The sequence below is a fragment of the Bacillus rossius genome, assembly GCF_032445375.1.
Source record: "Bacillus rossius redtenbacheri isolate Brsri chromosome 4 unlocalized genomic scaffold, Brsri_v3 Brsri_v3_scf4_2, whole genome shotgun sequence".
NCBI lineage: Eukaryota > Metazoa > Arthropoda > Insecta > Phasmatodea > Bacillidae > Bacillus > Bacillus rossius.
The window spans coordinates 32,083,039-32,109,978 of NW_026962011.1; the positions used below are offsets into that span (position 1 = coordinate 32,083,039).

Here is a 26,940-nt window from a genome sequence, read left to right on the forward strand (position 1 = left end):
TGGGATCTCAATATCCTCCACTGGCAACCAATCCAGAAGAGCTTGGTGGTTGCTCATAAATTTGCGCAGCTTGAAGCCTCCTTTTCCTAGGAGTGTTATAAGCTCCCTCTGAATGGCCAAGGCAGAATCAACCGAATTAGATCCAGTGACAACATCGTCAACGTAGACATCTGTAAGTAAGACCTGTGATGCAGTTGGGAAGTGCTCGGTTTCATCCTGTGCCAATTGTTGAAGTGTACGTAATGCGAGAAACGGTGCTGCAGAGACACCATAGGTTACAGTCTTGAGACGATAATCCTTCACAGGTTCAGCATCATTAAACCTCCAAACAATGCGCTGATAATCCTGATGACGAGTGTGTACACCTATCTGTCTGTACATCTGTTTGATGTCACCAGTGAAGACTACTACATGCAGACGAAAACTCAACAATAGGTCAACTATGTCCCGTTGAAGCCGGGTGCCAGTAAAGAGCGCATCGTTCAGCGAAACACCTGAAGAGCTCTTGGCGGATGCATCAAAAACCACCCTCAGTTTTGTAGTTGAACTTTCAGGTTTAACCACACAGTGATGGGGAATATAATACGACTCTGACGGAATCTGTGACTCTGTTACTTCTTCCATGTGACCACTAGCTACATAATCACTCATAAACTCTGAATACATGGCCTTCAATTTGGGATCAGACTTGAGACGATTTTCAAGACGAAGAAATCTGTTAAGAGCCTGCGGCCTTGACGCACCCAATTTCAGAAGAGGTTGCCGAAAGGGCAGTGATACACTGTAACGCCCATCTCCAGACCTCAGATGAGTTTTACTGAACCATTCCTCACATTTGACATCTTCAGGAGACTTGTGTGTTGTCGCAGGAAACTCCTCTAATTCCCAGAACCTTTTTACTACCTCATCCAAAGGAGGGTGTGAAGTGAGAAGAGAGATACACAAAGATGTTGCAGTCAATGATGGGACTTGTGTGTCCACCTGTCCCATCAGTATCCACCCAAGCACAGAGTCCAGAGCTACGGGATAACCGTCAATTTTGGCCCCAGTAAGGAGTCTAGGAACTAACTCTGCACCAATTAACAGATCAACAGGACCAGGGGTGTCAAATGCAGGGTCGGCAAGTTTCAAATGTGCCACTGCACCACGGACCCTGGCGCTCAGCTTGGCACTTGGCAAATTGGAGGTGATTCTCGAAATTACAAATACATCTACTGCAAACTGGGGGCTCGTGCTACCAACTGGTGCCATAACAATGGAGGCGCATGACTTGGCCACATTCACTGAAGTGTTAGCTAAACCTTGTACTGGTAGATGAGATCTTCTACGAGTAAGCCTCAATCTTTGCAGACAGCTCTCTGTGACGAAGCTAGCTTGGCTGGCAGTATCCAACAGAGCCCTCACGACCATTGGAGTTCCACTTGAATCAAACACGTGTACCTGTGCTGTTGATAATAAAACTGTTCTTGCTTCACTTGGTAGAGCGGCAGCAACTGCAACAGTTGCAGGGTTTGGTTCAATGAGTGTGGTTGAAGCATCCTTGCCCGGACCAGGGTTGATGGCTGTCTGTTGCTCGAAGTGCAACAGAGAATGATGCCTGGATCCACAATAACGACACGATGATGATGAACAATCCTTGGATGCGTGAGATGGTGACAAGCAATTCAGGCATAATTTGTGCTCCTTAGCTATCTTATATCTGTCCTTGGGACTACTCTTGATGAATTTAGGGCACTTAAAAACAACATGGGTACTGTTACAAACGCAACATGATTGTGGAGAGCTGACCAAACTTTTCACAGATTGACGAGCCTGTCTCCAGCTTGGCATTTGGTTCCTTGACTGTGTAGGTCCTGCACCTGGAACATGTGACCGAGAAACTGTCACAGTTTCCTGGGCCCGACAATGGGTTTCGATAAAGGACAAAAGGTTTTTTACAGTTGGAAGGGCATCGGTTTGAGTAAGCTCCCACTGTGTTTGAAGGACAGAGTCTAACCGCTTGCACAAAATAGGGAGCAAAATCAAGTCCCATTGGTCTACAGGGACATCCAGTGCCCTTAGGGCCAAGAGGTTCTCGTTTACAATGGTTAACAAATTGCGCAGAGCCTTGGGTGAGTCAGACGCAGCCATTGGGGCCTTCAAGAGGGCCTCTACATGGACTGAGACAATTAGCCTCTTATTCTCGTAGCGGCCAACAAGAAGCTTCCACGCGACCTCGTAATTCGCTTCAGAGATCGGCAGAGATTGCACCATTCCAAGTGGTTCCCCATTAAGGGCGGTCTTGAGGTAGGCCAGTTTTTCCACTGATGATATATCAGCATTGTTGGCTACCAGGGTGATAAATAAATTAGAGAAATTAGCCCACTGCTGAGGGCTCCCATCAAACTTGGGAAGAGAGATTTTTGGAAGAGCCACACGAGATTTGCTCACCTGAGTAGTGGGTGTGCCTGGTGATACTACCTTGACCTCCTCAATGGCTTCCAATGTTGACATCACTTCGAAATATTTTTCTTCAAAGTCAGCCAAGCGTGCGGTGTGCGCCTCAGCATCGAATCCATCTTCGGTCGTTGCGGTTGTTTCAACGATGACGAAGTCCGTTTCGAACCTTTCTCGGACGCAGTGAAGGTCGCGCGCTGTGGCGCGAAACAAATTTATTTTTGAGCTATCACTGGGAACCATCTGCGCGAGATCAAAGGCTCGCTTAATACGACCTTCAGCAAGACGGATGCGCACCAGCGCCGACTGCCCTTCAGCCATGGTGATTGACTACCAAAGGGTTCAACGATCGTTTTCAAATGAAACGGAAGACATAACCTCAACCTAGAGGTTAGAGTCATCGAACGAACTAGTTAAAACGTTTCAACCACAGCCGAGACACTGATCGCTGCTCCCGCCAACCAAATAACGAGCACTTCAGAGTCACAAACTGTTAGTCAATGTGCGAGAATTCACTTCACACGAGGCTAACAACGCCGCGATAACACGAACGAAAATTACACAAAAAAACGAACGAAAATACCGGAACTAGATCCGGCCCGGAGGACCAAAAATGTTCATTAATGGACTATAAAACAGCGAATTGCACAAAACTATTTAATTTGGCGACCGATGTCGCCAGATAGCAAGAGTACCCGATAGCACCACTTACCACCATGCCTTTGTAGAACAACTGACTTCCGGAGGAAGCAGGGCAGCCAACTCACAGCAGCCAAGTAGCAGCGCCACTATCGCCAGCAGCGCGGCGCGCGAGATTCAAAACTCAAGTGTGTTGACCAATGCCAACAATGTTTATAATGTCCAAGGTCTATTTACACGGAAACTATACAATATACATAACAGTTAGTTTCATTTCTTGATAAAATCTAGGTTTACCAGCAATTCTTAAATTGAATCAATTTGGGATTCTGGAAACAATATTCAACCGTTGCTGTCGTGCCAACACTTATGACTAAGCAATAAAAACCATCTGAAGGTTGCATGCCTACTCAATACTTTTGGGTAAATTTGAAAAAGCAGTAAACAGATGCATAGCTTGTGTAACTGGTTTAAGTCATACCTAACTAATCGCAAACAGTACAAGTTGAAGTTCAGTTTCGCGGATGGAGCTGTTCATTAACTAGGAAAGGTACTTAATCTCATCATTAAATTATTTAAACAGAAGTGGCATATCTCGGGCTTTTGAGCTGGCTTTCTTTGCTAATGATACAAGTCTCATTTTAACAAACTAATATGCTTATTCTTCATGATTTCGTACTTGTCATCCTGATCACGAAAGAAATTTTTAATGGTGTTCGTACAGTATAAAATGGTGTATGCAAGGTTCTGTTTGAAAGAACTAGGACAGCTATGAAGATTAGGAGGGTACAATTTATTGATTTCTTTAAGAAAACTGCAAATCAGGAAAGTAATTTTAAAAAAAAGGGGGAATTTTTATTACAGATATGTGTAGATGTTCTGCCACTAATTCACATCAGATGTTGGTGTAGGCAAAATTATTTACGTGTTTTGTTAATGTGACCTTAGGCTGAACTGTTAGCCATTTCTGCACAGCATACAAGTTAGCAAGTGTTGAATACTATAATCTTGAGAAGTTGCTGATGAGTTTCAGCTTAGTACATACATGCCAGTGAGGTGTACAAGAAAGAGGCTCGTGTGTATCGGAATTGAGGGCCCCGCCTAGCCTGTGTTCGTGAGGCTCGCTTATATTTCTAGCGCAGTATATCCTCTAAGTGTAAGGGCACTATAAGATTTGAGCGGTAACAAAATAATTGTGTGGCAGAGAAATGAATATAAAGGCATAATGCGAGTCACTTAAGTGCTTTCATGAATCTATACCGGTTGTGTTGTGCCTAAATATAACTCTGAAAGCATGCCGTTCAGCCATTTTAAAACTTCTAAAAATACAATTAAAAAACTTAATCCGGGGACAAAATTACTTTTCGGACCTCAGTGAATTCTTAAATGCTTTTTGCAAACAGACCCTATGTGGATAAATTGTGTAGTTTTCAAATTTCTAGGTTTTTCCCAAAGCTCTGCGCACCGTATGTGTGCTGGTAGGTGGGGCCCTAAGAGTTTTCCATGAACTGAAAAAATTTGAGTGTGTGAAAATGTTTGAAATTAATTACACATTTAGTCAACTGAAAAACTGGGTTTGCACCCGCAGCAATTGGTCACGTTAATTATAAATGGCTTATGCCAGGAAGCAGGAAGGGACTCCTACGTCACTCGCACACGTCCGTGCATCACTCGCACGACTCTGTGTGTCACTCGCATGACTCTGTGTGTCACTCTCATGAGTCTGTGACTCGCACAAGTTAGCGCGTCACTCACACACGTCCGTGTGTCCCAAAGGCCAACAATTGAAGTGAGGACATTGCGGCTTGACAGCCCGTAGCAGTGCCATCCGCTTGTTTACAGACAACTGCCATGTCAGCTTGCGCAGCGGACGGCCTGTAGTTTTTCTTTGTCATTATGTTTTCTCTTGCATAGAGCCTAAACTCTTGTCATCAACTCAGAAACAAATTATGGCAGTTTAATTTATTCGAGCCAAATTTTTTTAAAATCATACAATATTTTCAAATCATTTCAAATGCTTGTGAAGGTTGAACCATTTACACCATGTAATTGAACATGTTAGGAACACTAAAAAAAAAACTGAAATAATCTTTTATGACATAAGTTATGTACCTGAACATAAATACTCTACAAGTTCAAATGTGTCATGCTTTGTACTGCACGTAAAAAATATAAGCTTGCTTTAGGAAAGGATTTTTGGATTCAAAATTACCATTTCTGTTTTTTCTCAACTACTGTAGTAAGTGCAAGTTATTTCTGATAATATATTTAAGTAGAAACTTTATGAAAAATTTTGGCAGTATATTACTGTGTAGGGTGCATATCAAAATTATATGAAATGTAAATAAAAGATTTCAATACATATCCAATTTTATTTAACATCACATAAACTAGGGAAATGGTTATAATTTTAATAATTAATATATGATGGAGACAATATTTTACTGTTCTATTTTCAAGCAATTTTTTATCAGTTTCTCATGTTATTGTTTCTATTTTTATAAATTCTTTTAATTTCATAAAGGTAATCAATTATTAAACTACATATTTCTTAATGTTTATTTCACCAAAATAGTTCCATACTGATACACACTTTTCCAGTAAAATAATTTGAAACAAGCATGTTTACTGCAGAACTATTTAGAATAAAAATTAATCACCAAGTGTTTTTTTGTGTGAAAAATGTACCATCAGGAATGTAAAAACAAGTTACTTATTATAGATGCAAGCTCAAACAAAGTAAAATTAATTTTTCCCAATTCATTTTCATAATGCAATTTTGTTCAAACTTCATGCCAAATTACTTTTATTCATTTAATTTAACATATCAAAAGAATAAATTTCATAATATCAGTTGTTTCGGTGCTTTCTGGTTTATATCTTGCATTTCAGCATTTTTGGTACATAAACAAGTTTTTCAGTGTTATTTTTATTTCATCATATTTCACCATATAATCTTGTACTATTGATAGTATTTCTGTTGGCGTAAAAATCAAATGGAGGTCTGCTTCATGCAGTGCGTTGAAACACAAGCACCCAAATATCTGGTTATAGGTGTAATGGAAGTGATAACACAGCTGACCAGTAGCGAAGTTGCGTTTGCAGTGAGAATGCCACATTGTCTTGGCAGCAGGGTTTGTTATCTGGCTGTGATAAAAGCATGTTTTATCAGCGAGCAGTAAAGACCTTCAACTGGATCAGGTGGACACGTCTTGAAATGCAAAGATAACGGAACTCCCGGACGGGCCGGCTCACACTGCGGCTGTTCGGTTGTGAGTTCGCACGGAGATGTGGGACTTCTTCTTGGGTCTGGCTGTGCTCACGGTAGCCTGGGTCTTCACCGCATCGGTGAGTAGAGCCTGGTGCTGTCGCAATTCCTTGTTACCTGCGACTAGGTTCGCTTTGTTTGCAATGTGACTATGAAGGACTGCTTTATCAACTCATTTTGGAAGTCTTACAGTACACATACTGCACCTTACTGCAGCTAACATCTTTTGCTAAATGTGTTAACTTTGCATGATCTCTTTCAGCAGTTTCTTCAGTCACAGGGTAGGTTTACTTCAGATCTCTCTTGGATCGTTCTGGAAGCCACCTTTTTCCATTCAGATTACAGAGTTATTTCAATGCAGAGATGACACATGTTTGCTACTTCCATACTCAAATTTAGAAGTATCGAAAAACGATTGTTATCGAAACAAGATTAACATGGTTTCTTCATGTAAACACACAGTACCACCAAACATGCTGTGTAATATAATGCCTAAAGGTGGGGTTCCTGTGCAGCAGCTGACGCATACGTCAGACGCAGTGCATCAGACGCAGTGCGGCTGATGCATAGATGGCGATTTCTATGAAGCGTCAGTCACCGTACAGTCCTGGTACTGAAAGGATGAGTTTTTTATTTTATTTAATGTTAGAAAATGTTGAATATCAAGAAATTCTACTGCAACTGTGTGAAGGGAATGCTGAAACAACACTGATTTTCCAAATAATTGTGGAAGGCTGTTTTAAAAATCTAATCAATTGAGACTTGTTAAAAAAACGATAAGGTGAAGAGGCATTTTGATTACATCCAAACACGATGAAACCGTTCTCCCGTAGAGTTGCAAGTACTGACGTTTATCATGTTACCCAACTGTGAATCGCACCTTTCCTCCGGCCGTGCTGGAGTGCTGCTGCGTCTATGCTGCTCTCCGAGCGGTGTGGCCGTGTGGCTCTTCTGCCCTTAGCGGCTGCCGCGTGCAGCTGACGCATTTTGGGAAACAATTCCATGACTTTCCCTTGTAGCAGTGCTCCGAGTCAGACGCACTGCATCAGCCGCTGCATAGGAATCCCACCTTTAGGTTTAAGTAATTGGTATATAATTGCATAGTGCCTCAACAGTTTATTTTATTTTGAAAATTCACATTGGTTGCAGCAACAGTATTTTATAAATAGAAACAAAAATTTTAACTATTCTGTTTTGTAAGTTTTTTTTCTGTAATGAATAAAAATTAGACTGGGTAATTAAATCAGAAACATCTGTTTTTATCAATGCCATATGTGATAACTGGTTTGGACCTGGTGTGACACTTATCTCAACTCAAAAAAATATGCTTGCCTTATGTTCCTATTAAATAACATATTGTTTATGTATTTGAATTGCTGTGTCATTTACTGTTGTCATAGAAAATTATTAAATAAAAATATGAAGAAAAACTTCAATTTATTATGTATAGTAATTATTACACAAGTTAGCAAGACTGTTCTAACATATAGGGATGGAGTATAACTCAAGCTTGTATTATTTTTTTCTTTAAATGACATTCATTGGAGAATATAAATATTTTTGAGTATACTATCTGCAAAGTTACTGTGGCTTATAACATTTTGTTCTACAAATATGCCAACGAAAATAGCTAATACACGAGCTACTTAATATTTATTTGTTGAAAAATGGTTTAAGAAGGTCATTGGAACATATATTGAAAAAATATAAACTACACTAGTGTATATTTTTACTAGTAGTATTGAGTGCTGAAAATATTAAGGATATGGAGGATTGAAATTCTTTTGCCATACCGTCTTTGGAATAGTGCAGAGGACAGGACATGAGACATTATAACTACACAAAATAATCTCTTTTCACCTCGAATGTTCTAAGATTTGGTCATGATCATAACGCACAGTAAAAATTTTGAACTTTTTACTTTTGTGATAGGCATTGGTGATCTTTGGAGAAGGATTGTTTGATATGCTGGAGCAATTCTAGCAAATTTTTAATAAAATGGATGTGTGTACTTTCAGAAAGTAGAGAACTGTTTATTTATTAACAATAAATTTATAGAAAGTGGACACAAAAATTTAATATAAAAGATAAATTTTGTGTGTGGCTGAGTCACTTTGAAGTAGTTATCAGAAAGTAAAAAAAAATTGATGACCAGAATTCTTGTTAATTATACATGTTCCCACTTTTATTTTATCTGATTAAAAGATTTGATATGAAGTTAGATAACAGATTTACTTCATTTTTTGCGTGTGTACATAGTTCACACAGCATGTTATCTCTGACAAACAGGATAATATTTGTTGATAAAACTTGTAAGTCTTTTATCTTTTCGTAAGACATCAGATATTGTTAGCGGTATACGCTTAGAAATAGCTGTTTCACAAACGTGTGCGTAGATAATCTTTCTGCGGCATCACTGCACAGGAAGAACGCTTACGGCCGACACTTTACGTGCTCCTAGTCGGTGAGTGAAGTTTCTTCCCCTGGTAGTCTTGCTTCGGCAATGCCTGTGTTAGCAAGCACCACTTTTTTAAACTTGTCGTCTTACTGGTTGACTACGTGAACGAAGCCAAGTGAAGAGCTTGCACTGTGGTGATGCTTATCAAGCTAGGTTGCCGCTCAAATTTTTCTGTCCTGTGATTAACTTGTAAAAAAAAAACATACTACAATATAACAAGTTCAGTGATCTCTACTGCGGAAGGCAATGGGGCTCCACTGCAGTATCTTCTCGTCTAGTCCACCTCAGTCGTGCTGTGGCCATCTGCTTGTGGCGAAGGCTAGGTATTTGAACCAAAGGCTTGGAGAAACATCATCAGCACTCTCTGAAAATAAACTGTTGCATGTAGAGATAATCTTTTAATTTATTTCTTCGAATACATTGTTCTTTGAATTTATAAAACAAATAGCCGAATAACCCTAGTTTTTCCTATTATTTATAAATTTTAAATATAAAAACTGTGATCAGTTTTTGGCATGTTATATTACCAAAACTGGACAACTGAATAGCTCTGATAAAGTTTGTTACAGATTTAAGTTAGTATGTAAATTGTATGTCTTGTAGCCTTTTAGGATTTTAAGTGAGTGTAAATTCCTGAATAATATTATTTATGTAACTGTTCTTGATGACTGTGTTGTCTCATATAGTGCATTTTCTTTGTGATGCGTGTTTGGATCATTCCCCAGCGCAAGGAGAAAGCAAGAGCTCCAATGTCCAATACCAACCTTGGCAGCAACGCCTCGCAGGATATGTCGTCACTGGTAAGACTCACCAAAATAGTCATAACGAATGACTCAATTCTATGGCCCCAGATTTCCTTGTAGATATGCAGTATGATTTAAGTCACTTAATATTTGCAGTGAAATAAAATGCAAATAAAAGTTATTTTTCAAGAAAATTCTCATGTGGGTAGTGAACAGCTAATTCCATCGTTTGTCCTTATTAATTTTGGGGGGAAAAAACTTTAACCTTTAAAAAAAAAGTTTATATAACTACTGGTTTGAGGTTAATTTTATCCTGTATTTTAACTACCAGTTTTGGTTTGCGACTGCGTAGTTTATGTTATTTGTTTTGTATTCCAGAGTGCAAGTCAGGGAAGGGAGACCGGACATGACTCTGAGTCTGCGCGGGTAGTCGAGGATCTGAAGCAGTCGTTGGTGGAAAACTTCAAGACCATCAAGCTGCTTGAGAAGAAGCTCACCGAGAAGGATCAGACGATCAGGGACTACGAGACCGGCCGGGCGCAGCAGTCGAGCCTCATCGAGGAGTTGCGGGAGAACTTGGCCGTTATGACGGAGACCATGGCGTTGCTGCAGGCGAAGCCTCAGATCGGACTCATGGCCTTGGGCCATCCTCCGAGGCCGGTCCGGTTACCCCTGGACGGGCAGGAACCAGCCCACAAAACCATCAGCAGGGGGCAGAGCCTAACTGAACCCGGACTGATAGTGCCCGAGTACCGCGGGGAGAGCGGGGAGAAAGTACTCAGGTCTGACAGCTCCCCTCACGAAGAGTCCCAGGTTGTAGAGCAGTACAAGCAGAAGATAGCCAGGCAAGCCCTGGCTGTTTGTGAACTCAGTGAAAGTTTGGCAGAGAACGTGCAGACTGTTAAGAAACTCAAGGTGGAGCTGGAAGAAAAGAACGAAAGTATACAAAGTTTAAAGGAGAGCAGCGAAAATCAGGCTTTGGTGATAGACGAACTCAAGGCCAGCTTGGCCAACTATCTGAAAGAAGTAGAGCAAGCAGGTTCTGTAAAAGAGTATGAAAACAACGTGTTGAGTGAGCTAAATGCAAAACTTGAAGATAAAGAAAAAACTGTGAAAGATTTAGAAAAGAGGAGGCAGGAGATGGAAAACGTGGTTGAGGGACTAAGGGACAATTTGTCAGAGGAATCACAAAAAAATCAGGTTCTTCACAATGAGGTGATTAAGCTATCGTTGGCTCTGGAAAAACTGGAAGCAGCAGTGAAGAAGGAGCAGACTCAAACAATTGATGGGCAGGTAGAAGCAGAAACATCCGAGATGATAGCAAAACTGGAAGAAGAGTTGGACCAAAAAGTTATTGCAGTCCGTGTGTTACAAGAAGAGCGAGAAAAATGCTTGGATCTGATCACAGAGCTAAAGCACAATTTGGAAAACACATCTAGTGAACTTAGTGAAGCAAATTTTGAGTTAAAAGAGAATTGTGCTTATATCACAGAGCTGGAGCAAACAAAAAAAAGGCTGGAAAAACTTAACGAAGAGCTAATATCATCATCGCAAAACCCTCACATGACCAATGAGCTGACAGAAAAACTAAAACTTCAAAATGAAAGAGTAAAAGAACTCCTGGAAAAAAATTCAGAAGCAGAAATTGAATTAAAGAATTTGAATGAAAAACTGATTTTCAGCCTTGAAGAAATTGAAAGGTTCGAAAAAAAAGAACAGGATTTACATTTGAGGTTGGAACATGCTGGCTCTGTAACGCAAGAACACGAAGAATTATCTAAGACATTGCAAATGAGACTTGACGAACAGGCTCTTATCATAGACGATCTCCGACCGCAGATCTTAGAACTACAGCATAAACACGGAGAGGAAATAGCAGAGAAGCAAGATCTGGTACAGAGTCTGAGGTATGAACGGGAATTGGCTTCGGAGAGAAGTGCGAACCTGGAGGCAGAAGTCAAGGATAACCTCCAAGTAATTCAGGAACTGCAGTTGGAGAGAGAGCACCAGATAAGGATCAATGAAGAACTGAAGGAGGAGTTGACTCAGCAGGCCAGCATCGTGCAGGGGCTACAAGATGATCTGGCGCGCATCACCCAGGACAGTGTGACCGTCACACTCGGACACATTGCGGTCCAGGACTTCCAGAGTGTCATGAAGAGACTTAACAAGTCGGACAAAGAAGATGTAACCTACACTCTGGAAGACGTTGAACGCAGCTTTAACATCAAGGAAGACACCATCACAAAACTGACCGAGGAAAAAAACAGCATGCTGTCGAGAATTCAGGATCTGGAAGATGAACTGCGGGAAGCGAAGAACAGGGCCGTAGCTCGTGGTTCAGATTCGGAGCTGGAAGCATGCAAGTTGACGATAAGCGAACAGGAGGAGAGGCTGAGGGCCAACGACCGGAGCATGGAGGAACTGAGGGGCCAGCTGTCTGCTCTCAAGCGCCTGCAAGACGCGCTCTCCTCGGATGAGGACGTACAGAAGTTGGAGGCAAAGCTCCACTTGTACCGGGACAAACTGAGCATCGAGGAGCGCAAGGTGAAGGAGTATGAGAAACAGCTGCTGGCCCAGGAGTTTGTGTTGAAGGAGGGGAACAGGGAGAGGGCGGGGCTGTCGCGGGAGGTGGAGGAACTGCGGAGAGCGGTGCAGGACGGAGAGAGCAGGGTCGCCAACCTGACGGGGAAGCTGGAGCGGGCGATGCAGGGGAGCGACGCGGGGCTGCCGAAGGAGGTGGAGGAACTGCGGAGAGCGGTGCAGGACGGAGAGAGCAGGGTCGCCAACCTGACAGAGCAGCTGGAGCGGGCAACACAGGAGAGCGATGCACAGAGGCAGCAGGCGTCCAGGGCAGAGGAGCTGGCGGCCGAGTGTGTTGCGAAGGGAGATACCATCGCACGTCTTCAGAAGAAGATGGAAGGTCTAGAGAATCAACTGAGAGACTCTCAGAGCGCTAGAAACACTGTCGAACTGCTGGAAGATCAGATGGCACGCAGGCTTGAGAAGATACAGCAGGTGAGACGCACACCTGCTCCCTTTCGTTCCAATAACTTCACACCAAAATTTTTTTTTTCTGCTTGAATTAGGTATACATAGTCCAGCATCACAAAAGTTGTTTAAAGCTAACCAACGAGAATGTCCTAGTTAACTATTGTTTACTAGGAACCACCAGGAAATCCTGTCCCATTGTTACAGGCCTATGCTGCCACCTGGGTTCAAAATGCAATTTCTGCAAACTTTACTGAAAGGAGGTTGATCTTGGCCTTACCCCAACATGAAGGTGGGAAATTATCCTTCTTGCAAGGTAATACTCGGATATCACAGCTTTTTAAAATGGAAATAAAAAAATAAAAAAAACATGGTATTCACACACTACACACATCCCTAAATTTACTCCAAAGGGATGGTTTTGTAATTCCTACTAGTTGGTGAAAAATATTAATTTTTATATCATATATTACAATACCAGTGCTTTTATGCCGGTGGCGCCATTCATTGTTTACCCGTGAAAAATAGGAATATATGTTTTATATAAACTTGAGACATTCCTGAATTAACCCTGAAAGGAAGGTTTCTTCATTCCTACTGGTTTGTTAAAAAATTATTGGTTACAGCTTACATTACAATACCCACGTATTCACGCTGTCGCCAACATTCATTGTTTGCCTGTATGTGTTTTGAAATATTTTTTTGGAGAACTTTAGTAAAAGTAGATGTATTGACGCTTGCTGTTTTAGTTCAGGACGTAAGAAGATCCTACACATAAAAGAAATTGTGAAATAAGAAATAATTATGATTGTAGCTTGAAAAAAAAATTATTTTTATTCGACTTATGATCATATATTACAATTTTTTTTTAAGTCCAGGATCTTCTGACGTACTGAATTAAAACAGCAAGTATCATGAACCACAGGATCAAGCCATCAGGATCTTTCAACATACTGAATTAAAACAGCAAGCATTGTTCCACAGGATCAAGCCATCAGGATCAAGCCATCAGGATCAAGCCTTCAGGATCCAGAGATAAACTTCAATTTATGCAACGGAAAAATGATCATATTTTTAATTCACCATAGTTGACCACAGTAGTGCTAAACAAAGAGATACGCAATCACAGGTAAACAATGAATGGTGGCGGCAATGTGAAAACACAGGTATTGTAATGTAAGGTTTAAACGTTTAAACTGTTATTTTTCACGAACCAGTAGGAATTAAGAAACCATCTCTTCAGAGTCAATTTAGGGATGTGTGTAAGGTGTGAAAACCATGTTTTTCAATTTTTTTCTTTCCATTCTAAAAAGCTCCTATATCTAAGTATTACCTCTTGCAATTCTCTCAATTGGTTTTCTATGAGCTGCCGAATGACATGACTGGGTGGTACGATGATTGAACAACTGATTGGACATGACAATTCTTCCCTTTCAAAGGTGTGACACAGTCATGCAGTCCAACCGACCAATCACACGGCAGCACTACAATTCAATTTAATTTCTATAGTCAAAAAATCATTTAAAGATTCCAAAATGACTCACAAAGCAGACTAATGTTTGCTTTGCATTGGTCCATAGTTGTAGACAGTCTCACACGATTCTTCAGTGTTCTCGGTGCTTGTCTGAACTATAAAACCCCACTACTTTAAATTTGTGAGTAGGATAGTGCTTTTGAAGGATGAATCAATTTTGTTTCCTTTGTGTATTCCATATTATCTTGGAGATGTAACAAAATACTTACAACTCTGTCATCGGTCGTGATCTGTGGGTTACTCTGCTCTGTTGTAAGCTTTTCTTTGTGTGAACAAGCATCTTAAAGTGTGTTTATTTCATTATGTAGCTTCAGAAAACAGAAGACATGCACGTGAAAACCATCGCGTCCTTGGAAATTGAAAACAAACTTCTGTGTGAACAGCTCAGCGACTTAAGGAGAGGTGAGGAGTTGTTTGAGGTAGAAGTTTCTTTAACTGTCATGCACCTAACATCCTCACAGATTATCTGCGAATAATAATTACTAGAGACAAGATTTTGTGGTTTTATTTTTAGCTGAATTTCATTTTTCAAACAGATGATTTCAATGTTATTGTTTTTACTTTTATAAATACTGTTTTGAAATACTTAACTCCACAAAAAAAAATAGTGTCTTTGTATGCTGCATTTTTGTGATAAAATAATTTGTAATAAATTGGTATTAAAATAGATACATTCAGAAATATAAAAATATTTTGGTGAGCATTTGTGGTTTCAAAGATTCAAATAGAGATGCACAATAAAACAAATTAAATTAATTTTTCTGATCTATGCACTTTGGTACAATTTTTGTCTGGAAATATTTTTAACTCAATGTACCTATCCAACAATGAATAGTTTACAATTCAGCATTGAATAGTTTAAAACAAATTTCATATTTTATACCAACTAAGGTATTTATTTAATTTTGTTGACCTTCAAACACTATTTTTCATTTCTTGCACTAATAATGTGGTTGTATAAAAATTTGCTTTGCACCAAGGTTTAAGAAATATTAAGATGGTTTAAAATAAATTCAAATGAATTTGATACTAAGAATTCTTTTATTTTTTATTTATTTATTTAATTTCAATCCATGTTTTTAGGGTAATATTCTTTCATCAAAAATAGTTTCAGCCAAAACTTTAGATGAAACTATAACGGATATGATAGTGTATGTATTAAAAAAAGTAATGATTATTTTTTACTTTCAAATCTTATTTCCACCCCTGGGTAAACAAAAAATTATTTTGACTATAGTTTTAATAAACATTTAGACAGTTAAAATAAAAGAATGGATTCAATAGTGTACCAGGCAAAGAAGTTTTATTAATTTTCTCATTCCAACACCAGATTTTTTTAACCCCTTGAAATTTTGGCTTGTATTATCAAAATTTGTTTCAGACTAAAGTTTCAGATAAAAATTATAAGATTTACAGTTACAAACATTTTGAACGGATTTGTTTTGTGTCCTTACTAAGGATGATTTTTTTGAGTTCACTGGACCATGAAACAAAAAAAAAGATAAAACTTTTCCGAAAGTCACACCATGGTAACGGCTACAATAGGTAGTATTCTTCGAAATCTTCCTAAAAACAGACAATTTCATTTTGAGTTTGATACGATACCTCTGGTTCTGTTATCGTAGTAAGTCACACATATTCTGATTTTTTTTTTTTGTGATTGAAAGTTTTTTTTCCAAGGAAGAAGTTTAAAAACTATACAAAACTCACAAAAAAATCTTAATTATGTTAAATATAAGTTCAAGCTGGTTGGCGTAGCATTGCACCGCTAGCTGTTATGCATGGTTGTCTCTCTCTGCTTGCCAATGCGGTGTGGATTGTGACGCAGAGCTGTCCCGGTCGGAGCAGCGCTCGCGACGGGCGTCGACAGAACAGCCACCGCGAGAACAAGCCTCGGAAGGCAACGGATATCTGGTTTCCTTTGCGGTGGAGAAGGTTGGTGTTGGTGCTGCTTAGTTTAAGGCAACCTTGCTTGGTGTAGTTATTAACTCTTTGAACTCCTATTTCGAGCCAGGTTTCCCTGTTCCGATCCTTTGTCGATTCTGGGGTTCCTGTCCCTTGAATCACGTTGCATAGAACGGTGTCACGTGATTCAAAGGAATTGCACTCGACAAAGAATTCATTACCGCTCACCACCTCTGGCTAGCTCAATTTGGTGATGAGTGGAACATACAGGTTGCAGGTCACGAAGAAAGAAGAAATTCATACGCAAAGTTCGATGTATTACCTGTTTTATTTATTTATGTAAAAATCACACCATATTCCATACAACAGAGCACACAAAAAAAATTAAACTGTACGTCCAAAAAAGAATAATACACTGAGCCATCGCCTGGCCACAGCCTGCTCCACCCGCCGCCCGAACAACGACCGCTCGGCCCGGCGCTCGGACAATGACTGAATTTTACAGCCTTCCTTCCCTTCGTGCGGGCAGTGTTCTGGGCTCGCTGACGTTAATTTTCAGCCAATCACGGCGCATAGAAACAGAAGCTTCCACGAAATGCTTACTTCTGTTCCCACGACGCAGCAATTTTGTCTCTTTCTCGCACTCCCGTTACCGTGACTCACACACCTAGCATGTGAAACGAAGCCTCCGGTCGTGGAAAACCGAAGGAGAATTACTTCGGCACGCCTTCCCACACAAGGAAGCCAGCAAAAAAAAAAATTACTAGAAAAATAAACTTACGAATTAAAAAATATAAAAACAATAAAACCTGGAGAGTTGCGTTTACAATAACTTTTAAATGGAAAAAAAAACTTTACATCTAACCTGAAATTTGACAAAAAATTTATAACAAACGATTATTGCTGGATTGCAAGAGGAAGGCTGTAATCTAGGTTGTTACAATTTTGAACAGGATTCTAAAGATGGCAAACCTGGCTTAAAATAGGAATATAAAGGATTAACAATCATTTCACAACTTATTTAAAAACTAAGCTATTAAGAATAAAAGCGAGACATGGCATGCAGAATTACTTTATAACTAATGTATATGTTAAAAAAATCAAATGACATCCATAATTCATCATGTGACAAGAAAAATAGTAAATAAATAGTAATTATTTTGGGTTATTGTCACACATGTGACCAAAATAACAGCATCTAAAAACCATACAGAATTCAGAATTACTGTGCTGTAACGTTTTTTTTTTTTAACATTTAATCCTATAAATATTTATCAAGGATTAACTTAAAACATCAATTTTCAGAGGAAAGCCTACAACCTCCTTACCATTTTTATATTTTATTTTATTTTTTAATTGTGTGACAAATACAAGCGTATTTGTGAATATTACAAGTGTAACTGAAAACACAATGTGTAACGCAATAAGTACAATATAAATACATTGTTCCTATGTTAGTTGTAGAAATTTATTTGTAACATAATAAATTATTCCTAATATGTATTTAAAAATAAGTAAGAATTTTAGTTTCTTCCAAAGTTTGTCAATTATTAGAAACATGTGCAATGAATTTGCTCGACTTTGACTTCAAGATTGATAATGAGTATCGTAAAATTATAATTAATTTTTAGAATGCCTCCTAAGAGTGCATTTAAAATAAAAGGTTTTTTACATAAATACATTAATAAATTAAATCTCACACAAATGATTCAATTTACATGATATTTCACGTATTTACATAACAGTTTACGTTGCTAGATATTATTGATGGCTTTGCTCTTCTCAAAATAAATTGCATTCAGATAAGTCAGAATCCTACAAAAGCATTGAGATATAAACTGATAAGCTTTTAATTTCTTAGTAGTTTGGAATTTTCAAGGTTCTGACTTGATCAAAGAGGATTTTTTCAGTATCTTTCTTGGGATTTTGTTGCCTGTTGCACAATTCATGTTCCCGAGAAAATGTTTTCGCAGAGCTGATAAGCCCTGAAATGAACATTTTTGCCGATTGGCTGAAGTCAGGGTTGACGACCTGCTTGCTCTTGTTAATTAACCAATAAACTAGCAGTAATCCGAGTCATTCTGTCACGTGCTGCGGATTGTGTAGGGAGCCCCTTGTAACAAACTGAACAAAACCACATTCACCCTCGTACACATGGTTGACACTTGTGCCACATTTGGAAATCCTCTCTCGAGGGAAGGATTTTTTATTTTATTTTAGTTAGTTGCAGTCTTTAGATCTTTTTTGTATGTACAAGTTTGTGGAAAGATATTGGAAAAGTCATTGTAATACAAAAACAATATAATTCCTTGAGAAATAATTATTCAAGCTAATAAACAAATATTTGTCCTAAACTTCTAATGTATAAAACCGGTACAGGTTATGCTGTATGGTTCTATTATATGTAATGGGGGAAAGAGAGTTATGTATATATACAATGGAGGAAACTTTGAACATTAATATTGAAATGAAACTAGGTATGTTTCATGGGGAAATCTACTGTTTAAGCTGTCCATCTTGAGTGGCATTATTTCTCATAATGGATTAAAAAACAGCAGAGAACTGCTCGTGAAGACTCGCGGTCGGAATAAGGTCACTCTGTGGAAATAATTTACTATAGCCTCTGACATACATTATATTTCACATTTAAGTTACCCTCATACATCACGTGATACATAACTGAAGTGACCGGTTTATTAAGGCACACCAATGACTGAGTAAGAAGGTTTAAGTTCTTTGAAATAGTAAACATAGCGTGTATTAATTAACTGTGGCCTAATTGTAAACCACAATTAAAGAACAAATGTTTCAAATCTTAATTAGTTCCTGACTTAAAAATTGTAAATAGCAGCGCTGGATGTGTTAAGGGAAATACTAGTCATTGATTTTGAACAGGGAAGTATGTAGTTATGTTACGCGTTGCCCATTATGAAATGTAGCCGCGACTCACAAGTTGTGAAATGTTTGAGTGCAACTCACCTAATTCCTCGTGTACGCCCAGTGCCATTGAATTTTGCACAGTTCTGTCCTAACAGTTAATTCTTAACACAAATCAATTTAAGGTTTTCTCAGCGGACAAGCTTATTTGTCGGTTGATATCTTTTAAGTCCACTGCTAAATTATTTATCGCCGACCAACGCTGATTGAGCTACCGTTAAATTATTTACCATTCATATGCTGTTGACTGCATTTAAGTTACAAGCTCAGTTCACTCCAAACGCTCCTGTGAGAGAGGGCTGGAAAATTCATTGCCGGCAGTTCGTCACAGACGATTCCGAAGTACAAGGTTCGGAAGCACATTACCTACATAATGGCTCTGGTAAAGGATTCCTGCGAGGCCTCTTGCCTCGCTCGCGATGCAGGCCACATCCTGGTGGGTCTGCTGCTGGTCCAGACACCTCTACCAGGCTTTAATCACTGGACATGAGTGTTCCAAACAACTTTACAAGCCGGTTCCCTCGTTGGGTGACAGTGTGACTCTCTTAACCCCCGGCCTGGTAGCGACTGACTGTCTCGCACATCGTAGCCTCACTCACGTCTTCGCCGCTACGCCATCGTCCTTAACACACATCACTGTCCAAGTGATCCCTTGCACTTCAAGCCCGTAAATCAAAAGGACGCTTAAAGGGATTTAAAAAAAAAAAAAAACTTTAATCTTGTCTGCAATCTCTTTTGTTTACAATGCAACTCTATTGAACGAGTTTATCTGTTTAATGTGGATTTCAAATCATCTCTCCACTGTACATACCAGTATCATACGCACCTAAAAGAGATTTTTAAACAGAGCTAAATAAAGACCTTAATTGTTTGTGAAGGTTCTCGAGGACCCAGAAAGAACTGAGGGTCAAGCCTCTGACCTGAGCCAAAGCCTCAACTCCCGCATCTACAAGGTCCGTGTGGAGCCAGAGCTGGCCGAAGTCAAGTCTGTGACCACGAGCCCAGCGAACTCAGCATTGACCAATGGGATGCAGACCGAGTCCCTGGAGGCGGAGCCACCGGCCAGTGACCTGTCGTGGCTGGACCCGGAGTTCGATAAGTACTCAAAGTACCCCATTGCGTCGCTGAAGAGACGGTCCGAGCTCCTCCCGCCGGACGTGAACATACTCCGCAAAGAGGTGAGCACTAGCACCAGCCGCAGGTCAGATTTCTTCTCGTGCACGATATTCCTCTCTCCGACGGCGATTTCGAAAGATCTCGCTAGTCACCGCATGACGTTATAGCACTCTCATTTATTGCATTATCAGTAATCGTTAGATTAGATATAATGGTTTTATTGTTTAGGTCAGATACTTATTAAAAAACAGGAGATAAGTTAAACATAATTTTTAAAGAGAATGTAAAATTTATTCGGAGCAATAAAAATAAATTGGCAAGCATTTGTGTTTGAAAAACATACCAATATCAGAAATGTTAAAATGTATTGACGTCCCTCGGCTTTAGGTCCCTGATTCCCCGTTTATGTAATTGTCCTGTTGTGCCCGTACTGCTCTCGTCGGTGAGGTGTGGGTCCAGGCCAACGTGGCCGGGACCGGGAAATACGGGACCTGGAGGGAGAGTGAGGTGAGGAGGAAGAGTGGTAGGCAGTTCCAAGGATAACTCGGTGTTAACAGTTCCACGAGCCCCTTTTATTGTCGTTTTGAGAGCCTGCCGCAGCCTGACGGACCCGTCGCGGAACGAGCGCCCTTCCCGCGGCGACCCGGACTCCCGGAAGACCGTCCCGTCCGTTAACACGTCCCGGCACAAACTGGAAATTCTCCCACATAACAATGTCCCCGATTAAGGTTGCTCCGCAAAGATGCGCAAAACGTGCGCGGCCCGTTACGTAAAAGTCTCGTACTGACGGTGAAAGTTCGGCGGTTCGTAACTGCGCTTACGCGTTCTCGAACGTTCGACTGGTGACGTTACTCGTAAGACTCGTAAAACTCAACTGGGTGAGCGACTCGACGGATGCAGCTCAGCTGCCGCGACAACCCGTGCAGTTACACTGTCGTTGGACCTCGAGCTCAGAAGACGCGCCTCGCGAGCAGCGCGGAGCGGCGTACACGTCTGTCTACGATCGCGCCCTGAACAACACTGCCCTTCCCCGCCCGCCAGCGGGCCGCGGAGGAGGGGAGGAGAAATCGGCCGGCGTGGGAGAAGCCCCACCCCGCGACGCGCCAGGCTGCGGCTACATTACTAGCACTGCGAAACATTTGAGAAAAGTTACAAAATTATTTACACAACTTAGCGAGACATTAATCAAACAGCGAATTTACACATCAGTTAATTAGTTATGATTACAAAATATCCACAGTTATCGAGGCTCGTGACCATTTGGAAAAAAATATATAAAACACAGAATTATTTACACACAAAGAAGCTCACTGGCATGCTAGGGCACACGCGGGTGCGTCCCTGGCCATCGCACTACACAGATGGTGCACTCGTATCGCAAGGGAGGACGTTGACGAGGCATAACGGCCTGAAGGAGCCGAGGAGACACTTGGGTCGACGTCAGTATTAGTAAGAGGTGCATGTTCCAACAACATAAACAATACATTTTCCTGATTCATTTGGTTCATACATATTGGTATGAACTTCATGGTTAAGAAATTATACCCATTAATTTTTGTATATTTTTATGATTATTTTCTGTGATAAAATTTTTATAACTTGAATTTAAAATTTTGTTTAAATTCTATTGATTTCAAGATTAGCATTTAAATTTGGGGCTTGATTATGTATTTACTTGAATTTAGGTGATATATGGTGTATTGACATGAATTACGGTGTTTCAGTATTATCGCTCACCATACAATGATGTCCCTAGGTTTGCCAATGATCGGGCGTTCTGATTTGATGTTTCATATGAAATCAGATGGGAGAAGTATGGGCTTTGTGCTGATTGAATTGTGGCCCTTGGTCTTTTGCTCTAGTGGCTGGTATTATGATCTTCCTGTCTGTGATGAAATGCTTGCATAAAGTATTTGCTGTCATTTTTGTAGTGGTTCAGCTACCCTGAAATAAGTAGCATCACTTCTGATGCGAAAGGGGACAAGTTCAGGCAATCTGTGTACAGTATGTATTATTTTTTGTCTATACTGCTTTAGCTTCTGACTTGTGAAAGTTATTGAGAAATTTTATTCTCAACTGGAGTCAGTTCTCGCATCATTTGCTTTTGTGTTTTCGTATTTGTAGTGGTTGTGATCAAATGGTTTTGACCTAGATTAAATTTCTGTAAAGGGATAAAAGGGTAATATTTAATGTGTTAACAGGTCAAGCGCTAAATTTTTTTAAACTTATTATGGAGGAAATTTTCTTAAGAGGATATTAACTATGTATGGCAAACTACAAGGTCACAAATATATTTTGCATTAAAAAAACTAATTGTATTACAGACTCCACATGCATAAATTTTAACAATTGCCACTGCTGTTGAATGTGCAAAGATACTGTTTGCTTTTTTCGTGTAGGTGCATCTGTCGAGGCAACAGTTTGTCGACACATTCGGCATAAAGTGGGAGGAGTTTGCCAAACTGCCCGGATGGAAGCAGCAAACTTTGAAAAAGAAAGTTGGCCTCTTCTAATGCAACATCCTTCGGCGGTGGAACTTGTGACATTGTTTCATTTTAGAGCATGAAATGAGATTTATGTCAGTTCATAATTAATTATTCCAAGTGTTGATAACTATGATGTATAGCAATATCATAATTGTAAAAAAAATCTATGCTGTTATTGCATACATGTACACTTTAGTTATTTGTTCTTTAATTATTTGTAATTGCATTTGAGTTTAAATTTAAATAATAAATACAGAATGAAAATGGTAAATGTATGCCTAAACATAATTATGCATGTTTTAGTGTTTATGAAATGTTTAGTAACATCCATGTTAACTTCAAAGCTGCAGCTTACAAGTACCAAAAATATGAAATGTTATAAATTTTTTCTGTGCAGTCTGAATTGTTATCATGTACATTAATAGAATCTCTTTTATAGATAGCAGATGTATGGATGTGTCATTATACCCTAAAGCAAAAATGTGTAACAAGTGTTAATCTTAATAATTGTATATTTCAGTCTGCTGAAGTAAAAAATAAAAATAAAATTGGATTTCTGTGTGTGGATTTTTGTACTACAAGTTGCAATGACTGCAGGTGGCAAAAGTCTCAAAAGCCACGGAAAACTAAGGAAAATGAAGGACTTGTTACGAAAGTCATGGAAAAAAGTCCCCAAATAATCTGTAATGGTGCTAGAAGTCCAGAAACGTTATCTTCAACGGCCATTAGCTAACTTGGTCTTAATTTTTGATGCCTAACTCAGTTAATAGTTGCACGTTAAGTATAAATAGTTGGAGATTGTCAACTTAATCATGTGTAAATTACCCCTGGAAAGGTTTTAGCTTTCTATTGGCTCACTAGATATTTATAGAAACCCTGAAACATGACATCCTTCTTATGATTCTGTCTCAGGCCACATTATACTCTGTTGTTGAGACATGTTGCTGATAAAAACACACACGAGACCGCTGGCCCACACTAGTGTGATCTGGCTGGAGCCGTATGACGGTGTTCCAGGTTGGCTGGAATCAGAGATGGAGCTAAGGTTTTCTATGCATTCTATTAGCCAATGGACTTGTTATTTCGTCCTATTCTCAGGGTAAACTCATGCGTCAGAAACAATCTGGAAACTCAGCTGGGCCCCAGGGATTTTGTTCTCCTTCCCCTCCGCCAACCTTGACGGCTCTGATTAAAGAGTGAGTTCCGCATTGTCTGTTCCAAACGAAACACATCATTTAGATGGACAAAGGAATGGCTGGACACACTTCTTTGAGCAGTGTTTCATAGTTGACCGAATAACATAAATGGCATAACAAGTAGAAATAGAAACAAAAACATTGTGAATTAAGGAAGTATCGCAACAGGCAATAGTTTTTTTTGTAAACGTACAGGAATTAATGCAAGAAAAAGTTTGAGTTTTATTTTTAACTGTAAATGAGTTGACTAGGTGTGTTGACAACATTTTAATAAAACATCTTTAACATCAATAATCACATACTTATTTATCATACAAATAACACAGGCCTAAAATAAATAGCTATTGTGTATGTTTCTGAAATGAAAAAAATGTTCACAAGCATTAGTGACATTAAATAATCTCATACATCTACCTTCAAAGCAGTTGTAGTTCTTGTTAAATATATAGTAAATTAAATGGTAAATGTATAAGGTAAATTTAGGTAAATATTTATAAAAATATACATATATATATAAATACTTTGGCAGGTGCACTCCTTAAATATTTTGGAATACTATGCTTGGAATATTTGGACTACAACGCAGTAGTATTTGGCATTGAATGTATGGTTTCTTGTTTCATGCGAGATACAGCTCAGCATCCTTCAAGCACTAGAACAGCTTGGCAGCTTTCTTGAGGTTTTGCTGTTTCCAGAGTGGTAGCACTGCAAAGTTCTCGTAGGTCATGCCAAACACTTCGACAAACTCTTTGCCGGTCAGGTGCAGCTGAAAGCACATGAGACAGCGTGAGTTAAATACAAACCTCGTAAGTGTTGAAACAATAGTTGTGCAAAAGTGTCACAGCTTTTATAACAATTTCTACCACATTAATCTCGGTGAGATGGCTTACCAGTCTTTCTGTCTTTAAATGTGGGATAAAATAACTAAGAATATAAGTGTAGTATGGTCATCAAATTCATGGCACTAAGTAATTATTACTTTAAAAGTTAGAAAAATAATAAAATATGCCATAAAATCTTAAATGTATATAGTAATAATGTTGCAAAAAATTAAAATTTATCAGTACAATTTCCCCGTGAACAGAAATCCTGTAATATAAGGTATGTATCTGCTCTCCAGTCTTGGGTAGTGAATTTTCTCATTAAAACACCTTAAAAAATTTTTTGCACCCTAAAATGTGAGTTTGTAATAATTTTGCACATAACATACAATAGTGATTTTCAGTGAGTCGACTCATTCCTTTATTTATTTCTGAACTCCAGTTCAACTTGATAGAAATTGATCATGAATTCAGAAAGGCACCTATGCTTTAGCACTACTATCTTGAAGTCCACCAGCCAGACCAATGTCAGGGGTGCCAACACTGATTATATGCTAAATGTGTCAAAGCAAGAAACCATATTTCATCAAAAGTCTCATATTTAGTTTTTAAACACATTAAAATCCACAGCATAAAACAACATGTGTCTTTTTTTTTTTTTAAAAAAGTAATTAATTACAGTTTATTAGTCCTAATTTTTCACAGCCTTGAGAAACACATCAAGATGGTTTGAGAGGTACGAGCAGAACTCAGTATTTTGCCACTGGGCATGGACATACAGTTGTATATGATTTCTAAACCAAGTTTGTCACACAAACAAGCAAATGCCATAACTTGCTGAGTGCATTCTCTCAAAGGAAAATTCACACAAACCTCTCAAAGATAAAATTAACCACTTAATGAAAAAGTTACTGTTAATAATTAAAACCTAACTACTCTCTGTGTAATAGACCTTATAATTTTTTTTTTGTAATTTTTTAATCAGTCGCTTGATGGAATGGGACTTCTGTGATTATCAAGTGAGAGAAAATAATTTAGAAGTCAGTCTCATTATAATCTTATTTGACCAGTAAAAGAATGGTTGTTTCCAACTTTCTGACTGAGAACTACCTAGCAAGTGTATTTATTAATCATGGGCAGTTGAAAATATTTTTCTGGGTTTTTGAGATGGGACATGTCCCATGTTTTTTCCCGTCACTACTTCACTGGCAGTGATTGTCGATAGATGAGCAGATAATCACAGGCAAGAACTCGGGTATGCTGTAAAAAAAAAAAAAAAAAAAAAACACTTTTTAACAAATAGGTATGCTGGTAAATTATGAGCATGATGGTTTGTGAGAGTGAATCATTAGAAAATAAATCAGAAATATTCATAACACCAAAAATAAAACAAATATGAAGTAAAGAAACAAGACAATGTAAATTCAGCCGCAACAAGATTGTGTGCAAGTGTTAGTAGAATGGAAAAAGTGAAATTATGGATGGCTATAAGTTTAGTTCTTTAATTTGTTAAGTTTATACTAGCGTATCTTGTTTCTGCAGTATGAAAGATTCTGTTGTACAAAAGTTTTGCTGAAATGTCCTCAAAAAAAAATTGAAAGTAAGCGGCTCAATTGGTGCTGGAAAACACAATGTGTGGAACCACAGATTGCCGGTTTCAAGACCTTTTAGTGTACCTTACTGCTCATTGGTAAGCCTTCCATTCATGAAACACACTCTGAAGAGTACGTGATCCACACACAACAAGGAGATGCAGTCTACAGGTGTGTGAAAGTTTGGTGTGAAAGAGGAAGATGCCACAAAATACAGACAAGTGTCGTACAACACCTACTGTGTGCCCCTAGTCACTTATGGAGCAGAGACTTGCACTGTAGATAAGAGATAAAGGAAGATTAGAGCATTAGGAATGAAGTTTTGTGATGAGTATGTCGGCAGTTACGAGGCGAGACAGGATCAGGAATGAGATGGCATGGCCATGCCCAGAGAATGGGAAAGGAGAGACTCCCTAAGAATTTTAAGTACACAAGAAGAAGGCCGTAAGGATGACCAAGCAAGAGGTGGGGAAGAGCAGATAGTTAAATGATTGCAGGAGAGAGGAGAAGAATGGTGGAGTAATATGGAGGCATTTTACTTTGCTACAGGCTGGAAGCATTTGAGGATGATGGTGGTGGTGACTTGGAAGAGGGAACTGCTCTAGAGCGAAGTGCATCGTACCGAGGCGCCTCTGAGTCACTGGACCAGTGTTGCCAGACGTACGAGAATTCTTTTATTTGTTCGAGAATTTAGAACCTGTGTACGTTGTACGAGGTAAAGTTGGATCTCGTACGCTTTTGTACGAGAATTTTGAAGATCACTACCACTGTTTGTTTTTTTTTTACCGGGGTTCTAGTAAGATATATTAGTTTTATTG

General features: G+C 39.2%; 2 protein-coding genes across 10 annotated transcripts in view; one reads left to right on the forward strand and one right to left on the reverse strand.

The window, feature by feature from the left end:
• Nucleotides 1–6,040: 6,040 nt before the first annotated feature.
• Nucleotides 6,041–23,066, forward strand: LOC134541799 (myosin-10-like). 2 transcript variants are annotated; one of them, XM_063385482.1, is made up of 7 exons: nucleotides 6,041–6,423; nucleotides 9,527–9,601; nucleotides 9,923–12,562; nucleotides 14,378–14,471; nucleotides 15,898–16,004; nucleotides 19,790–20,089; nucleotides 22,427–23,066. In XM_063385482.1, exons 1-7 carry the CDS (start codon nucleotides 6,364–6,366, stop codon nucleotides 22,538–22,540), a joined length of 3,390 nt encoding a protein of 1,129 aa, XP_063241552.1. In that variant the 5' UTR covers nucleotides 6,041–6,363; the 3' UTR covers nucleotides 22,541–23,066. The 2 variants fall into 2 exon arrangements, with proteins under 2 accessions (XP_063241552.1, XP_063241553.1); XM_063385483.1 differs by lacking the exon at nucleotides 6,041–6,423 and adding an exon at nucleotides 8,587–8,807.
• Nucleotides 20,578–26,940, reverse strand: part of LOC134541800 (advillin-like) — a 95,049-nt gene continuing 88,686 nt past the window's right edge. For all 8 annotated transcript variants that reach the window (XM_063385490.1, XM_063385491.1, XM_063385486.1 and 5 more), the window contains exon 16: nucleotides 20,578–24,475. In XM_063385490.1, coding sequence (XP_063241560.1) covers nucleotides 24,362–24,475 — 114 coding nt within the window. In that variant the 3' untranslated portion in view covers nucleotides 20,578–24,361. The remainder of the gene's footprint in view (nucleotides 24,476–26,940) is intronic.

Excerpts from the sequence above, each read along its gene's own strand:
- LOC134541799 (XM_063385482.1), top strand. The coding sequence starts at position 6,364 with ATGTGGGACTTCTTCTTGGGTCTGGCTGTGCTCACGGTAGCCTGGGTC. Across the intron at positions 6,424-9,526 it reads CCTGGGTCTTCACCGCATCG|CGCAAGGAGAAAGCAAGAGC; the intron begins GTGAGTAGAGCC and ends ATCATTCCCCAG. Across the intron at positions 20,090-22,426 it reads TGAACATACTCCGCAAAGAG|GTGCATCTGTCGAGGCAACA; the intron begins GTGAGCACTAGC and ends TTTTTCGTGTAG.